This window comes from Ochlerotatus camptorhynchus, unplaced genomic scaffold (assembly GCF_037179485.1).
Source record: "Ochlerotatus camptorhynchus isolate MF236.1 unplaced genomic scaffold, CSIRO-AGI_Acam_v1.1 ptg000516l, whole genome shotgun sequence".
Classification (NCBI taxonomy): Eukaryota; Metazoa; Arthropoda; class Insecta; order Diptera; family Culicidae; genus Ochlerotatus; species Ochlerotatus camptorhynchus.
Window position 1 is genome coordinate 1,579,276 of NW_027041000.1, and position 17,495 is coordinate 1,596,770.

The 17,495-nt window shown below is 43.0% G+C and overlaps 1 protein-coding gene across 1 annotated transcript; it reads left to right on the plus strand.

The window, feature by feature from the left end:
• The first annotated feature begins 12,782 nt into the window (after positions 1 to 12,782).
• Positions 12,783 to 16,401, plus strand: LOC135712921 (uncharacterized). Its single transcript, XM_065236019.1, has 2 exons — positions 12,783 to 15,761; positions 16,243 to 16,401. Exons 1-2 carry the CDS (start codon positions 12,783 to 12,785, stop codon positions 16,399 to 16,401), a joined length of 3,138 nt encoding a protein of 1,045 aa, XP_065092091.1.
• Positions 16,402 to 17,495: the final 1,094 nt, after the last annotated feature.

The following is a 17,495-nucleotide window of genomic DNA, read 5'->3' on the forward strand; positions in this document are numbered from 1 at the left end:
CTTCCGGGGACATCAAAAACCCCCGATGTCCCAATTTTCAGAACAGAAGCCCCTTCTTCATCTGGGCTGTTCTCATTTGACAACATTGTGGACGGTATTCTCAAGTATCTCAATATTTCTGATCCTCTGAAAAGCATTGTTCTGGCAATGCTTCCTACTGTGAAGACCTTCTTGAAGCAATTGACATTGAAGTGGCTCCTCCTTGCAGCAATCATTTCCTTCGATAGATAATTTTCTAAACTAGGTCAAGGATTTGATCACTGTTCTATAGTGAAAAAAAATATATTCTTTTAAGTTTTTAGTTCACAATAATGATTGTGATGCATTCGATCTTTGTGAAACTTGTCCCTCTTCAGATATCGATCGTCCGTTTTATGATTTTAACATTATTCGACTGGATCGTGAGGATTCGCGTGGAAGAGGGGTACTTTTTGAGGATCAAAAAGTGCCATTCCTTCTATAGAGTGAATCTTCCACAATTTCCAGGTATTGAAGTTGTTGCATGTCAGGCTATGATTAAATGTAAGAGCCTTTGTATTGCTTCTGTTAATATTCCTCCTAGAGCTGTTGTTAATCGAAAACAACTTTCAGATATCTGTTCGGTACTTCCTGCTCCACGGTTGAATATTTTAATTCCCACGGTACAGGCTGGAGGGAACTGTATGCTGACAATCGTTCTACTTTGATATATGACCTCTGCGACAGCTTCAATGTGACAATTCTTAACATTGGAGAAGCAACACGTTTGGCTGGTGCATCATGCAATGGAAGTAGATTAGACCCCACCCTTTGCTCTAATTCATTTTAGTTTGATTGAACGTGGAATGTAATCCACGGTAGTTATCACTTGCCGATCAAAGTTTCAGTTGCCAGTGGGTTCAATCCGTAGTATTGATTGGACAAAGTTCAAGAATGTGATAGAAGATGCCCTAACGTCGGTAGAAGGGCTTCCACCGTTGGAGGAATAAAACTTCCTCTCCAATCTGATCTTGGACAGCGCGCTTCAAGCTCAAACTCTATCGGTTCCAGGAACGTCTTTCCGTAGAAAACCTCATTCCCCTTGGTGGGACCAGTAATGCACTGAGGTTTATCGTAAAAATCCGACGCGTTTAAGCTTTTCCGGAAACGCGGAACACCCGAGCATTTTGAACGCGAGCACAAGAGCCTCATTAAAGCCAATAAACGCGGATACTGGAGGCAATTTGTGGACGGATTATCGCGCGAAACGTCGATGAATACGTTTTGAAACGCGGCGCGAAGGATGCGTAACCGGTCTTCAAACCACGAGAGCGAGGAGTACTCGGATCGTTGAATTATCAAGTTCGCGTGAAAATTGTGTCCTGATTCCATGCCAGCACGGATGATTCCTCGTGAAACACCTTTTTTTTTTTAGAGCCACCCTTACTCAATTCAAGAAAATGGCTCTTAATTGGACAATTCAAGAGATAATAAAAAGTTGTATTCAACAAAGTTGCTTGAAATTAGTTCAGCTATAACTTTGCCGAAGAATGTATACCTCAATTTATGCAAACAAAAAAGTTAGATTTTTGATTTTAATGATAATAGCAACCACTCTAGAATTCTTTGCCATAAAAATGAGGGCCTAACTATAAGGAACAACTTTGTAGAAGAGACTTTTAGACTAAAGTTTCAATTTCAGGCTCAAAACATATCATTCCGACTAAATCTGGATTCTGGACCACTGTGCACTGGTTCGAAGGATTGGAGGTGGGTCGAGACTTCATTCGTGTGATGTCTCGTCTCATGTCCAATCACTATTCGTTAAACTGTCAATTGTTCCGTGTTGGGCTGGGGGACAGCAACCTCTGTGAATGTGGACGAGGATACCAAGACGCCGATCACATTATTTGGTCTTTTGCTGAGCATCGTGGAGTCAGATCGGAGCTGTACGATTCCCTTCGGGCTCGTGGTAGACAACATAATGTTCCAGTTGGTGATATTTTGGGTAGACCCGATCTGGAGTTTATGAAACTCGTATATGTTTTCTTGAAGAATATTAACCTTAAATTGTAGGTTTGATTAACCTTGTGTTTAATTTGTATTTTTTTTGTTTGTTTATTTGTTTCTGTAATAATTGTTTGATTACAGAGCTGATATAACATTGAATAGGATTAAGTACATGTTTTAGAAATAGGAAATATTCATACATCAAATCTCTTTCTCCCTCTCCACATCCATAAAATTGTCATCCGCTAACTTAGAGAAGATCGTGAGTATTCGATTGAATTCCATTAAATTTAGATTTAAGACATTGATAATGTATTACGGAAATGATAATTTGGCTCTGTAAAGTTTATTTGATTGAGCCTGTTCAAATAAAGTAATTATCAGAAGAAGAAAAAAAACCAAAAATCCTTTAATTCATATTTCATTTCCTATGCTAACGCTGATCGAAACAACGTTATGATGTCACTACAAGGGTGATAGAGCGAAGAAAGAAACGAATCATGCGAATCAGTGCTCTCCAAACCATGTGTTCTCAATCCCTACCCTGCCATCCATTTGTTTCAATTTGCTACCCCTAGCCTCGAGTAATCGGCCCTCACTTTACTAACGTTAGTTATAAGTAGTTTTGTAATCCAAACAATGAATATCGGATCCACAAAGCTACGGCAAATGAGCCTTGAAAAATAAACGCATTTAAAAAAAGCTGAATGAAAGCTGAATGAAAAACGAAGTACAACTTTACATTCAGCCCTTCAATTCCACACCATGTATAGACCAGGTTAGGCTCAAGTGTGTCTTGTTTCCCCTATTGCCTATACCTCCTGTTGTACGTGCGAATCATATTGTATGAGTACGCTTACTGACGAAGGTTGCAAATACTCATTTCAGCTAAAATAATGTTTTTAGAATAACCAAAAATAACCTAAAGATAGTATGATGACATGTTTTACTTGTAACTTATAAGAAGAGGTTACAAAGTATGCGTTTGAAACATAAAACCTGTAAATTTTGCTTTCCATGAGTCACATTGCTGATCGCTGAGTGAGTGAGTGAGTGAGTGAGTGAGTGAGTGTGTGAAAAATCGCTGATTGTGACTCTCATGAAGTGAAATAAACAAGTTTAATATGTCAAAAATATTCTTTGCAACCACATCTTTTATCTTACCAATTCAAAATATTATCATTGTTTTAGCTGAAAAGAGAATTTGCAACCTTGTTACTGATAGTGTCCCGTAAATACATCCCCTGCATCCTAGAGCCAAATGGTGCAACCTTCATGTGTAAATAAAAATGAATCGCTTGGTCATCCCAAGATGATTTACAATTGCGAAATATCAAAGAATTTTAAATTGGCATCAAGGGGCTGGTCACTCTACACAGTGTGCCAAAATCAAACTTGGGCACACCTGGGCGTCGTCATAGAAGCTGTTTGGCACCCATGGTTACAATTTTTATGATTTCTAAAGTTACTGGCAACACTGAACTTTTTTCTGCGCTTACGCAGTGTGCATGTGTCAAAATTTGTTATTGATGTTGCCACAATATAATCAAATTATTTTCAAAACAACCGTGAATCTCCACCAAGTCTCGCCATGGATTCTCAAAATCGTTACACCCGTGACGGCAGTCGCATCCACATTTCCTCCCAGACGAAGAACAGCTGATAGCGGTATCTTGACCTGACCGAGGTTTCCGGCCATGGCTACACGTACTAGCGATGCAGCTCCCACGATGCAGTCCGTCTCTCAGGAGACGGACCAGCAGAAAAAACAGCAGCAGCAGCATTGGAAGCAGCCGCAGCCATGGTAGCTGCATCGCTAATTCGTGTAGCCGTGGCCGACGCTGGAAATCTCGGGCCGGTCACGACATGCGGTGCTTGAGTTTTAATCGGAAAGTCAACAACCAAACAAAAACTATACCATCCGACCATTCGAACTGCTTGAATACATCCATGGCGGTGGCTGCTACACCAACCGTTCCATTGCCCAACACATTTAATGTTGGAGGACCGTCTTGGCAAAATCTCAAATAGTTCAACAAATTATTTGTACTCTCCTGCCTTTTTGCACTTCCAAATAACACAATAAGAAATTATAATTACGAATCATAACATTAACTAAATTACAAAATTTTGTAGCTTATAACAAAATCTACAAAAGCTCTATACATCATTTTGCGGAATGCTGTTGATGAAAAAAGTTAGAGGCAAATGAATGTAAATGAATGTATGAAATGAATGCAAATGATTTTCCATGCCTGGACGGGTGGCAGTCCTTGGTGGTGAATGCAGTCAGCAGCAGATCCTCGGACGGCATACGGGTGGGGTATTGAAGAAGTGGAGAATGCTGATCCGTTGTACGTTCGACTGGTTCGACTGTGATAGCGTCTCCCATCTAGATCATGGCGGTACCCTCTTTGGTCTTCAGGAACTTTATTCTGACAACATTTCCATACAGGCAGAACAGGTGTTGGCTGTGTTGTTATTGAATCCGTAGACCATAATCACTGCGCCCTGTTGCTATGCCGGTTGAATGAAGTTGGCTGGTTCGTTTCGGGTCAGCGGTGCGTCCTTCATCAGTCCGACGGTGTTGGTTTCCAGTTTTCCGACGGATGATACTCGGGCGTGTCGTGACCGGACCGAGGTTTCCAGCGGCTGCTTCTGTTGCGGGTGCGGCTGCTTCTATTGCTGCTGCTGCTGTTTCTGCTGCTGAGGGTTCTGTTGCTACTGTTTCTGCTGCTGCTGGTGGTAGTGGAGTTAGTGTTGAATAAATGAGTAGAATCAAGTGAGCGTGAAGCGTGATAGTTCGTATGTAAACAGAATCTCATTGGTTAGAGAATTTTGATAGGTTAGCAGGTATAAATATGAAGTACCTAAGCTCGTTGAAGTCATTCTTGTAACGAATTTTGAAGGTGGTCCGTCACCTTCAAAATTCGTTACAAGAATGACTTCAACGAGCTTAGGTACTTCATATTTATACCTGCTAACCTATCAAAATTCTCTAACCAATGAGATTCTGTTTACATACGAACTATCACGCTTCACGCTCACTTGATTCTACTCATTTATTCAACACTAACTCTATCTACTACAGGGCGGTGAAGAATTCGGTGCAAATCTGTTTCCTCCACTGGCTCCTAGAAGGGCTGGTTGACTAATGATTGACGTTCGGTGTGCGGGGTCAGCCTTCCGCCGAAGATGGATGTTTTTGAAAACATTGAAAATCAAAACAAAACAAGAGCTGTTGAAATACCGGGTTGCCAAACAAGGCATTATTCACAAGCAACCAAAAATCAGTTCAATGACTTCTTGGCACTGCCGATACAGCTGCGGTACACTTAGGTACACTCAGAAAAATGTTGGCGCAAAATAAGTGTGTAGAGTGACTACCCCTTGATGGGCTGACTAAAAGTAAATTGGTTCGCCCCTAGCACGCCTCTAGTGTTAGGAATCGTAAATCTTTGGCAGTGGTTTGTTTACACTTCTATAGAGAACAATTGGTGCATGTTTGATCAAAGTAGACGATCGCGTTCAGAAATAATGTCAAATAGAACTCGAAAGAAGAAAAAATATTGTTCACAAACACCTGGAAAATCCGGAGTGGTCAGATTCCAAGCTAAAGAGCTGAAGATGCCGAAAACAACAGTTTGTCGAGTTACGGACCTACGAAAAAACTGGAATCAGGGATCGTCAGCTGCGCAGCAAAGTGTTGAGGTGCGTTAAAGCCAACCCCGGTCTTTCGATCCGAGATGTGGCCAGAAGGTACAACGCTAACTTTCAAACGATGCGGAACAACCTTCCAGTGAAGGATACAAGTCGTACAAAGCCAGTAAATATCCGAACCGACACATGAAGGAGAATGCCGTGGCCAAAAAGCGTGCAAGGCTCTTGTACGACCGTGCTTTGACGAACACAAGGGCTGCACAAACATACGTCAAACTGGATTTTTAGCAGCTTCCCGGTCAAACGTTGTACATCGTTACTGGACGTTGGGATGTGCCGGGAAGATTCAAGTTCGTGTTTACCGACAAATTGACGAAGAACGCCATGATTTGGCAAGTGATTTGCAGTTCTGGCCTGAAAACGAAACTATTCCTCACATCCTCGACGATGACATCCCAAGTTTACATCGAAGAATGCCTGAAAAAGCGTGTATTGCCGTTCATCCGCAAGCATAGGGGCAAAGTAAACTTTTGGCCAGATTTGGCCAGCTGCCACTACTTCATGGTGGTTCTGGAGTGGTATGCTACCAACAAGATCGAATTTGTCCCCAAGATAATGAATCCTCGGAATTGCCTGAAATACTGGGCAATTTCAAAGCAGCGACTTCGACGAAGCGGCGGAGCAGTCGAGGACATCCAGCAAATGCGGGCAAAATGGAAGAATTGCGCTGATTCCGTGTCCGTTTTCACTGTGCGGGCGCTGATAAGCTCCATCAAGAGGAATGTTCAAGATTTTGTTCGAACTGGAGAAATGTAACCATTCAATGCTGTAACTTTGAAGTTTTAATAAAAGTACTGTAGAACAACCATTAACGGACTTTTGAAGGTCTTTTTGTGCATATCAATTTACTTTTAGTCTACCTTTAAATCTAAATAAAACAAAGTTTCATACACATACATTGAAATTATATCAAACGGTCCAAAAACTATTCTTAGTGTGTCCTCAATTACTGCTTAATTCCGATTGTTGCAGATCAAAAAATTTGACTCAAAATATGCATTCTCTGAAAATTGCTTGTGAGCTGCAGTTCATTACAAGATCTGCCATTAAATGTGTTGTATACAGAGTATGTAATAAATCCAAAATCCATTGAATGTAAGAGAAATTTGTTTTGCGCGAACAACGAAATTTAATGATTTAAGTTTTTCCACTGCTCTCCACTGCTACTAAAAAATCAGAATTTTGCAAAACATATCCAAAGGTCAAGTGTAACTTTCAACATTCTGAATTGTTTATAACACTGATGATAATTTTAAGAGTCAATATAGTAAGCATGTCATAATTCTTATGTTAAAGCAACAGTACTCCATTAAATTCGTTGATACCACTTCATCTGGAAAACGATGAACTTCAGTCCAATCCGTCTGCAAAAATGACGGCACAGTTACTCCAATCAAAAGACGAGAGTGTCTGTTGTCCGATATCGCAGCAATTGCTCACCGCCGGATCCACTTAATCTCGATATAAATCCGCAAACATCCGCCAGTGCACGCGTTCTTACGACTATAACACAAGTATGAAGCAAATTTGATGACCACGTCGGCTACCATCTCCCCTTCATGTTCGAGGATGGACTCACCAAAAATCACTATCCGCCATGCGTCGTCGTTCAGTACCTACTATCTCATATAGAACGGAACCCTGTCTCAATCGTGAAGCATCTCATCAATCTCAATTTGAGCAAAGAGCCTATGGAATCTCTGTGGCCAGTGAAACAAAACAATCCGGCTGCCATGCAATGACTCTCGTCCAGTGTCGCAAAGGGATATTCATTTTCGAGCACACATTTCTAGGTGTATCGGAAAATTCCAGTACCAAAATCATAGTTCATTTTGTACGACAAAACATTAAATGTAAGATTGAAGTCTGATGCGAAAGTTCACAATGGTGGGGAAAAATCAAAAGACGTGCTCGCGCTTGATGGATCGGTTGGATTTTGTTTTTCGTGCCAACATGAGTTCTATTTCGCTCGGCGATACGTTGTAATCCAATCAAACATTAATCGAAAACAAATAATAAACGATTGAATTTTATTTGCTCTGACACTGCATCAATTTTGTGGACCGATATGCTTCCTCTACTACCTTCGTAACGTCATTTCTGCTGAAACGTTGCACACAAGTATGTATGTAATATGATTCAGTTGTCCAGAGAATCGGAAACTTCATTCATTTTCAGTGGAGAAGAAAAATCTACTATTCGTCTACGAGCCAGAAGTCGTTCATCTTCAGCTTTCAGTGTCATCGTATAAGTACAGTTTTTGCCAGTACAACTCATTCACGCACTCCATCATCCTCCAGGTGACATCGCCGTGAGTGGCAAGGTCTGTTCTGAAGTATACAAACCGAGGTAAGGAAATGGGAACATAACAACACTCGCCAAAAATTGAGCGAACCACCTCACCGGGAGAACACACACGTTCGTCTCTAAGCAGATTACCGGTCCGCCCATTATGATGAATTGATCGACATAAATTCGTGGTATTAAACATAATGTATTACCTGTCAGCATGTCATTTAGCGTAAATTTTCACTCCAATTTCTCACCTACACGCCCCGGGGTGGTAACAACAGTCTCGAAAAGGTGTGCCAGCGAGTGTATCATTTATGTGCGGTGCTTTCATCATCGTTGACTCGTCTACAACTGGGAAAAGCGAAGGTGGTTCATGATAAAAAAAAACGACTTCTTCCTTTTGCTGAACACAGACAGACAAACCCAGCCAAGAACAGGCGAAAGAGTTGTCTGAGACACAGTGGAATATCACGTCTGGCAGAGCCGATTTAGATGTTTGTTTTGAACCAATCTTGTTTTGCGGTCGATCCAAAGGTTACCTCCTGCGTTTAACTGAGGTTTACTTTTCCGGGGAGGATTATGGCAACGATGGCAACCGACAGCCGAGCGTCGTCGGTCGATGGAGATGGGTCGGAGGGTCACAACACAGAGAAGTGGTGAAAAGTAGGTTTTGCTGGATTGTTTCCGACGTGAATGGAATGCTTTGTGGGATCGAATTTGGGACAACAGGATTAAGATGGCTGCTGAATCGATTTTGTTTGCTGGTGTAATCGGGCAGTTGGTAATTCGAGTTACAATGTTTGGATGGTAAACTGAAGAAGGAGATGTGCTTGAATGACGTTTAGACTGATTTGTATGTTCAAACAAGGCATCAGGATCGGGGATGAGAGTTATTGGGGCAAGATGGCTGTACGAGTATTCTGCAGTCAGTTGATGATGACGATGATCCGGCCACTAGTTCGGACGATTATACACTTTACCTTGATTTTTTTTTAAATTAAGGAAGACCATATAGGTTCACAAACAAACCCGATTGGGATAGAGAATGTGAAGTGAAATGAACAATAGATGTGTTGAAGTGCTGCTAGCATGATTTATTGGTAAATAGGACAGCGACAATTGGGTATGTTTCAACTTTATATTAACACATATAATGAAGGTTGAATGTCCCTAATGTCGACCTAAGTGTCCTTAATATTGAGCCCATACATAAATTTCGACGGAAGCATTTTTTGACAATTATTCTCCAGCAATCAAAATTATACATTTGTTTTGTTCAGATGACGAATTTTTCTACGAAAAATGTGTTATTGGTGTATGTTTATTTGAAAATTTTGTAAAATCCATAATAGTATCCTGAAGAATGTTGTCATCTTAGTGAAAATCTGTAAAAAAAAGACTGTCGAGTTTTAGAACAAGATGCTGAAGAAGTCTGCATATTGTAGACGAAATACGCGTATCTGTCAAGGTTAAGCAATTAAGTTAGTGTAATGCAATGGAAATTACTAATCCTTCTCTCTTTACCCAAAATATGATTTTTGTTTTAAATTTTGTATTTCTGATAATTGATTCAAGATTTCAAATGTTTTCTATAGCCCAGGATTTCAAAAGTATTCTGATCATAAGCCCCCTCTTTAACTTTTTAAAGATACGTAATACGTAATGATAAAGGAATCAAACATATCTCCAAATGACAAAATGACAAGCGATCAACGATCCGAATGATATCGCTATGTCAGAAGTGGAAAGCAATAATGATATAATCTTCTTCATTCATTTTCATGACAAGCGGCCCGCGCTACACAGCTCACTCGGGGCGGTAGAAGGAAACGAACAAATTGTTGGCAAGCCGTTTCAAGAAGCAAAGCCGAAGATGATACACGTGTGTTAGTGGGAATTTTTTTGTTATGTCTGTTCTCGATTCAGATCAAGCTATGTCCTCATCCGTGTATATTGCAACAAAGCAGGCAAGCAATATATCATTATCCTTCTACCACTCCGATCGAGTTGTGTTACAGAGTGATATTGTCGGCAGAATGGATGCAGGGCGTCTTGGTAAAAGTCCCCAAGAAGGGGGATTCAACTGTATGCGACAACCGGCGAGGCATCATGTTACTGTGTATTGTTCTCAAAGTTCTGTGTAAAAAGCTGCAGGTGTTTATCAATCGATGCCTGCGGTACATAGTTCGTGCCTGGTGGCCCCACAATTGGATCTCAAATTCCGAGCTTCATCGGTTGTGCCATCAGAAGCCGATAGAGACAGAAATTCGTGAACGGAAGTGGAGGTTGGTCGGCCACACACTACGACGGAGCGGAAACGAAATCTGCAAGCAAGCACTGGACTGGAATTCAGCAGGACATCGCAGCAGAGGCAGACCCAGAGGCTCGTGGCGGCGGAACCTAAACAGTGAAATTAAGAACGTTGACCGAAATTTGACTTGGACACAGGTCAAGACCAAAGCTAGTAATAGCCCAGGATGGAAATCTTTCACAAAGACCCTTTGCACCCCTGGAGGTGCGCAGGATCGTCAAGTAAAGTAAGTACACAAAGAGTTTAGTTTACAGAAGTTGGTAAAATTTTACTGGGTTTTTAACAGCTGAGTAATCTGTAATCAACGCAGTAGTTTTTACGTTAACTGAAAGCCCCGTAAATTGCATAATTTCTGAACTAAAAAAACTACAGTGTAAGTCAGTAAAACATTGCTGTCATTAGTGATTTATTTGTTTCATTTTTTTGCTGAATTTGTCAGTACTTTACTTATACTTTCATTATTTTGAGAAATGAGTCTGTAAATTCTTAAAAAAAAAAAAAAAGATTTACTAGTAGTAAATGATTTGTTTGGGCTCAATACGATGGGTAGGATTAAAATTATTCTAATTTTAGATGATTTTTATTTGGGGACTGAGGTTAACATGTTAAGCGATTCCTGGTGTAATGAATACTGAAAACTCGGTACTTTGTTTTACTGAGTTGTATGCATTTACCGTAAAGCAGTTATTTTACGGAAAATTCAGTAGTTTCATTGAGAATAGCTGAATGTTCGGTACTTTTTGTGATTTACAGTTCGAAAACTGTAAAACAAAATACCTAACAGGGAAACCGTGATTAAGTTTGTACCTTGATAAAACCAAAGTTTGGTAAGCTGGATGTGTGTGTGTGAAATATGAATGTCAAATTAGGTACAAGCGTTAGCCAGCCAAAAAAGGACAATCAATTGTCTCTCAATCCTCACCACGTTCGGACAAAAAATATAAAGTTAAAGAAAAGTGAACCGCGTGTTTTAATTGTTTGTGAAGTGGGATTCGATCTGTTTAGAAGAATTTTCGGTGATTCCTGTGGAAGTGAATATGGAAAACTGGATGAACAAGCAAGAGCTTCAGGAATGGTTAAAGGCACACGAAGTTGAGGTTCCGACTTCAGCAACCATTCAACACCTGCGAGCTCTGTATGACAACTGATAAGTATACGGTCACATGTAAATATCTGTAAATATCACCCAACATTTGTAAATATTTAGCATTAAGTCACATTGAATTCAAAGCAAAACAAACTAGAGTAGTTAAGCCTAACACAAATTTAAATAACAGAAAACAGATTTAAATCACCAACCGTCACCACAATAATACACTACACTGTATGATCGACCCACAAGCTATTGTACATGCAAAACCCATTCAATGAAAACAAAGTTACACAATCCCATCAGTACAAAATATAAAGTCAAAGCAACCAGTAGCAAACCCAAGTCGTTCCCTTTATTCAGAGCAGTGCAGTACAATTCGAGTAATCTCACGAAATCCGAAATTGATCTCGGTGGTGGCCAAAGGTGGCAATAAATCGATCACGGAATCGATTGAGTGCGTATATTTCGTGCGTGATAATCACAGTGAGTGATTCGTGACGAATAAACCCCACGACGGTCATTAAAGAAGCATTGCGATAGTGAAGTGTGCTATAGTGGCGAATTACCCTTTCCCGTGGTTTGGTGTGCCGCTATTGGAAATAGCGGGTAGTAATACCTCCGGTGGCCGGTAGTTAGATCTCCACGATCGAACATTGGTCCTTCGAGCCGGATCGGAGGAAGCATCCCAGCCCAAATCGACGCGCGAATAGTCTGGAATTCGCCATCGTGGTAAGTGGTCAGAGGACGTTGACCACAGAAGGTAGGCCATTCAACCCATGCCCTATTGATTGGCAGTTTGCTGCAATTGCTAACGGCGCCAAATTTTGCCCCCAGTACGGAATGTGATAGTACGTACTGTGTGAGGAACAAAGGTTTGCATGAAGTTCAAAGGCGAAGAACGATCGAATCGTTTCTATCTATAGGATAGGCGCAACGTAGAAGTTTTGTATTTATCAGCTGTAGTGGCACATAGGCTCGTTCAATTAGCCAATTTGATAAATAGCCTTAGGTGTGCTTTACAGTGTCGCACACACTTGTTGGCACGGTGGAAAACCTACAAAATCGATAGACCTAAATTGATTTCAAGCTTCCTACGATTGTGCGGTGGCGTTCTAGCGGATCCGCGAAACGTATGAAAGGAGACTCGTAATCGCGTCGGGAAGGATTATTCGATTATTCGTTACTAAATTACGTGATCTCTTTCGGTCGTTCGTTCGGTGTCCGTGTAGAAGCACCACGTGTCGCGACGGGAAGGAAATATACGTACGAAATCCGTGGTGTTTCCGTCGTAATTCGCGGTTGAGCAGCACAACGCGACGGGAAGGATATATCGTTCGATTTCTTGTGTTGTTCACGTTTCGGTGCGCGCAGTCAAGTGATTCGTGGTGGTAGTAAGTGATGGCATCAAAGAAGGAGAAGAAGCTGACTGAGGATAAGCTAGTCCTGAAACGGATATTGGCACTTCGAGATGTGGTGGAAAGGTTCGTGGCGGAATACAACCACGAGCGGGATTCTGGAGAAGTTTCTGTCCGCCTTGACACGTTGGATAGGACGAATAAGGAGTTTCATCATGTACAGTCGGAGATAGAGAAGTTGGATGCAGCGGAAAACTTCGAGCAACACATGGAGATGCGGACCGATTTCGAGAATCGCTTCTGCAGGCTGAAGGGCTTTCTTCTCTCCAAACGGGAACGGAACCAACCTCTCCTGAACTCAACAATGTCGTCTGCATTTGCGCCACCTCACAATTCGACCAGTTTCCACCATCGACTACCAAAAATCGATATGCCGAAGTTCTCTGGAGATGAATCGCGCTGGATTTCATTTCGGGACAATTTCCTCTCCATGATCCATAGCAATGATGACATTCCGACGGTCAACAAGTTGCAATATTTGCTACAATCACTAGAAGGAGATGCCAGAAAACCCTTTGAGAGTGTAGATATCCAAGCGGACAATTACGCATCAACTTGGGAAGCGCTGATGAAGAGATACGATAACAAGCGGTTCTTGCGGAAAGAGTTATTCAGACGGTTGTTTGAATTGTCGCCGATGAAACGTGAATCAGCTCTGGAGCTGAACACTTTGGTGGATGATTTCCAACGTCATGTGAAGGCTTTGGGGAAACTTGGCGAACCCATTGTGCATTGGGACACTCCTCTCACATTCATCCTATGCAGTAAGCTCGATTCATATACGTTACGCGCCTGGGAGCAAGAGACTCGACAGAAAGACGAAGTTAAGTATGATGAATTGATTGAATTCTTAACGCAACAAGTACGCATGTTGAAGTCAGTATCCAACGATCTGCAACATCGTTCTCGAGGAGCTAGCACTAATGTGGTTGGTGTCACCCCGAAGAAGGTCTCTACAATCAAGTCCATTGTCAACACTGTTACAAACGAAGCCAAGCCGAATGCTGCGCAATGTCATGCGTGCTCGGAGAAGCACCAGCTGTTTCAATGTCAGACGTTTGCTAACCTACCTGTCATGCAGCGTCGTGAGTTGATATCGCAGCGAAGTCTATGTTGGAACTGTTTCCGCCCGAACCACCAAGCGAAGGTGTGCAAATCAAAGTTCTCATGCAGATCGTGTCACGCTAAACACCACACGTTGTTGCATGACCAAGCTGCACCTCCAAAGGTGTTACCGAATCCTGTACCCAAGGCTACTACCGCCGGCCCGTCGAATACACCTACGCAGCAACCAATTCTAACCACGTCAGCGAACGTGGGGACCGTTGGATCATCGAGTCCACCCAAAATGAACCTCTCCGTCCAGTCAAGCAGAAGCACGGTCCTCTTGGAAACGGTTGTGCTCAACATCGTCGACAAGCACGGTAAAGAAATATCTATTCGAGCTCTGCTCGATTCTGCTGCGATGTCAAACTTCATTACCAAGAAGCTGGCAAATGCACTTGCCACCCGTCAAGCCCCGGTCGATGTCGCAGTAGCCGGAATAGGAGAATCTGTGAAGCAAATCAAGCGGCAAATCGCAGCAACGATTAAATCACGAACCACGTCCTATTCCACCACACTCGAGTTCCTGATCATGAAAAAGCCCACGGCCAATCTACCAACGATTGCCATCAATTCCGCATCGTGGAACATACCAAAGGTTTCACTGGCCGATCCAACCTTCAACGTTCCAGGCATGATCGACATTATCATCGGTGGAGAGTGTTATCATGAGATGCACACTGGTAACCGCCTGTCACTCGGTGACGGTTTACCTTTCCTAATCGACACCCTTTTTGGATGGACAGTATCTGGAAAAACTGCCATCAATTCCGCTGTTTCTCCACCCGCCTGCTACTTATCGACTGTCGATCGATCCCTCGAAACAACGCTTCAGAGATTCTGGGAACTCGAAGCTGTCGATCATGGCCTGGCGTATTCCACTGAAGAAAAGCAATGTGAAGAAATCTATGCCAATACTACCACCCGAACTCACTCCGGAAGGTACGTCGTACGCCTTCCTCGGTCCGAAGATCCGCAAGTCACCCTCGGCGAATCTCGAGCAATTTCCACCCGTCGTTTCCACAGTCTCGAGCGACGCCTAGAGAAAGATTCCGCCTTAAAGCAAACCTACCACGAGTTTATCGACGAATATCTACGCCTTGGCCATATGCGGAAACTCACTATTGTTGACGACGATTTGCCACACTGTTACCTACCACACCACCCGGTGTTCAAGCAGAGTAGTACCACCACCAAGGTCCGTGTGGTGTTCGACGCCTCCTGCAAGACCTCTTCCGCAGTATCACTGAACGACACGCTTCTCGTTGGTCCAGTTGTACAACAGCATCTCGTCAACATTACCATTCGCTTCCGCTTCCATGCTATCGCCTTCGTTGCCGACGTGGAAAAGATGTATCGACAAGTTCTTCATTATCCCATTGATCAGCAGTTGTTGCGCATCCTGTTTCGTCGTAATCCGTCGGATCCACTCGACACATATGAACTCCTCACAGTCACATACGGTACAGCATCAGCTCCATACTTGGCAACTCGAACCCTGCTACAGTTGGCCAAAGACGAAGGAGACAAGTATCCGGAAGCCGTTCAACCTGTCATCGAAGATTTTTATGTTGATGACCTTCTCTCCGGTGCAGACAACATGGATGCTGCTATCGAAAAACGTCGCCAAATCACGGATATGCTTGCATCAGCTGGATTCCCATTGAGAAAGTGGGCGTCCAACGTTCCGGAAGCTTTGACTGGAATACCACTCGAAGACTTGGCAATCAAACCCCTCTTCGATTTGCAAGATGACCAATCAGTGTCCACGCTTGGACTTGTTTGGGATACAAGAACGGACATGTTGAGATTCAACGTCGAAATGCCACTTCCTGCAGCGGTGCTTACAAAGCGTAAGGTAATATCATACATCGCTAGAATCTTCGATCCACTAGGCCTCGTCGGCCCGGTTATTGCTACTGCTAAGATGTTTATGCAACGGCTCTGGAAGCTAAAAGGCGAGGATAATCAACCCTACGAGTGGGACAGACCTCTTCCACCGAAACTGCAAGAAGAATGGAAAAGATATCATGCCACGCTGGACATCCTCTCGGAACTACGAATTCCTCGTTTCGTTTCTTTCGCCGATGCACCCAGAATTCAGCTTCATTTGTTCTCCGATGCGTCAGAGTTGGCATACGGCGCCTGTTGTTACGTTCGTTCTGAGAATGATGATCGTATCCACGTGCAACTCTTGACATCCAAGTCAAAGGTTGCTCCACTCGCCACTAAACATTCCATCGCTCGACTTGAGCTCAGCGCTGCTGTGCTATCCACCAGACTCTTCCAGAAGGTAGAACAATGGATACGAGCCACGTTTGATGTTTTCTTCTGGACAGATTCTACCACAGTTCTCCAATGGCTCAATTCTACACCGAATCGCTGGAAAACATTCGTGGCTAATCGAGTGTCAACAATCCAGTCAAACACAGAAGGATATTCCTGGAAGCACGTTCCCGGAAGTGACAATCCCGCTGATGAATTATCGCGAGGATTGACGCCTATTGATCTCCGTAACCAATCTCGATGGTGGAACGGACCATCATGGCTCTCACAACCTCCGAGTCATTGGCCACACGCAAGCCTACCAGATGAAGAATATCCATCGGTCGCCGAAGAAGCACGCAAGGTTACATTAGTGACTTTGCATAACGAACAACCCCAATTCGTCGATCAACTATGTTCCCGCTATTCTACGTACAGCAAACTCCGTCGTATTGTAGCGTACTGTATCAAATACATCCAATCACTCAAGGCTGCAGTGCATAAGTCCACCGAAAACCAAACACTACTTCTCTCAACAACCAATCTCGTAGATGCTGATCGTGCATTAGCCCGTCTAGCACAACAACAAACGTTCTGTGATGAGTTAGCTGAACTTCAAACCTCTTCCGTTGTGAAAGGTGCTCCGTTGAAATGGTTGAAGCCTCACTTGAGTGACGATGGACTCCTCCGTGTTGGAGGCCGGCTTGAGCATGCTTGTGTATCAGAAGCAAGCAAACATCCTATCATCTTGTCAGCTAAACATTCATTGTCTCGTTTACTCTGCGAACATTACCACAAGATTCTCCTCCACGCTGGTCCCCAGTTAATGATATCTACCATACGCCAAAAATAATGGATAATTGGAGGAAGAGATCTAGCTCGGCACACCTATCACCGTTGTGTCAAATGTTTCCGCATTAAGCCTACCCTCATCCAACAAAGCACAGCTGACCTGCCAAGTTCCCGTGTAACGCCAGCGCGCCCATTTTCCATTTGTGGCGTAGATTATTGTGGTCCAGTGTTTCTCAATTCGCCAATTCGAAATCGTCCGCCAACCAAAGCATATATCGCAATCATCGTGTGCTTTTCCACCAGAGCCGTGCACATTGAATTGGTATCAGACCTCTCAACGCCAGCATTTCTATCCGCGCTACGTCGTTTTGTTGCTCGTCGCGGCCGTATCCAAGAACTCCACTCCGATAATGGAACGGCTTTCAAGGGTGCCGCAAATTCAATGCACCGCGTCTACGAGATGCTGAAGGCCAACAACACTGACCGTGAAATGATCAGCAACTGGTGTGCAGAGCAAGAAACCAAATGGAAATTT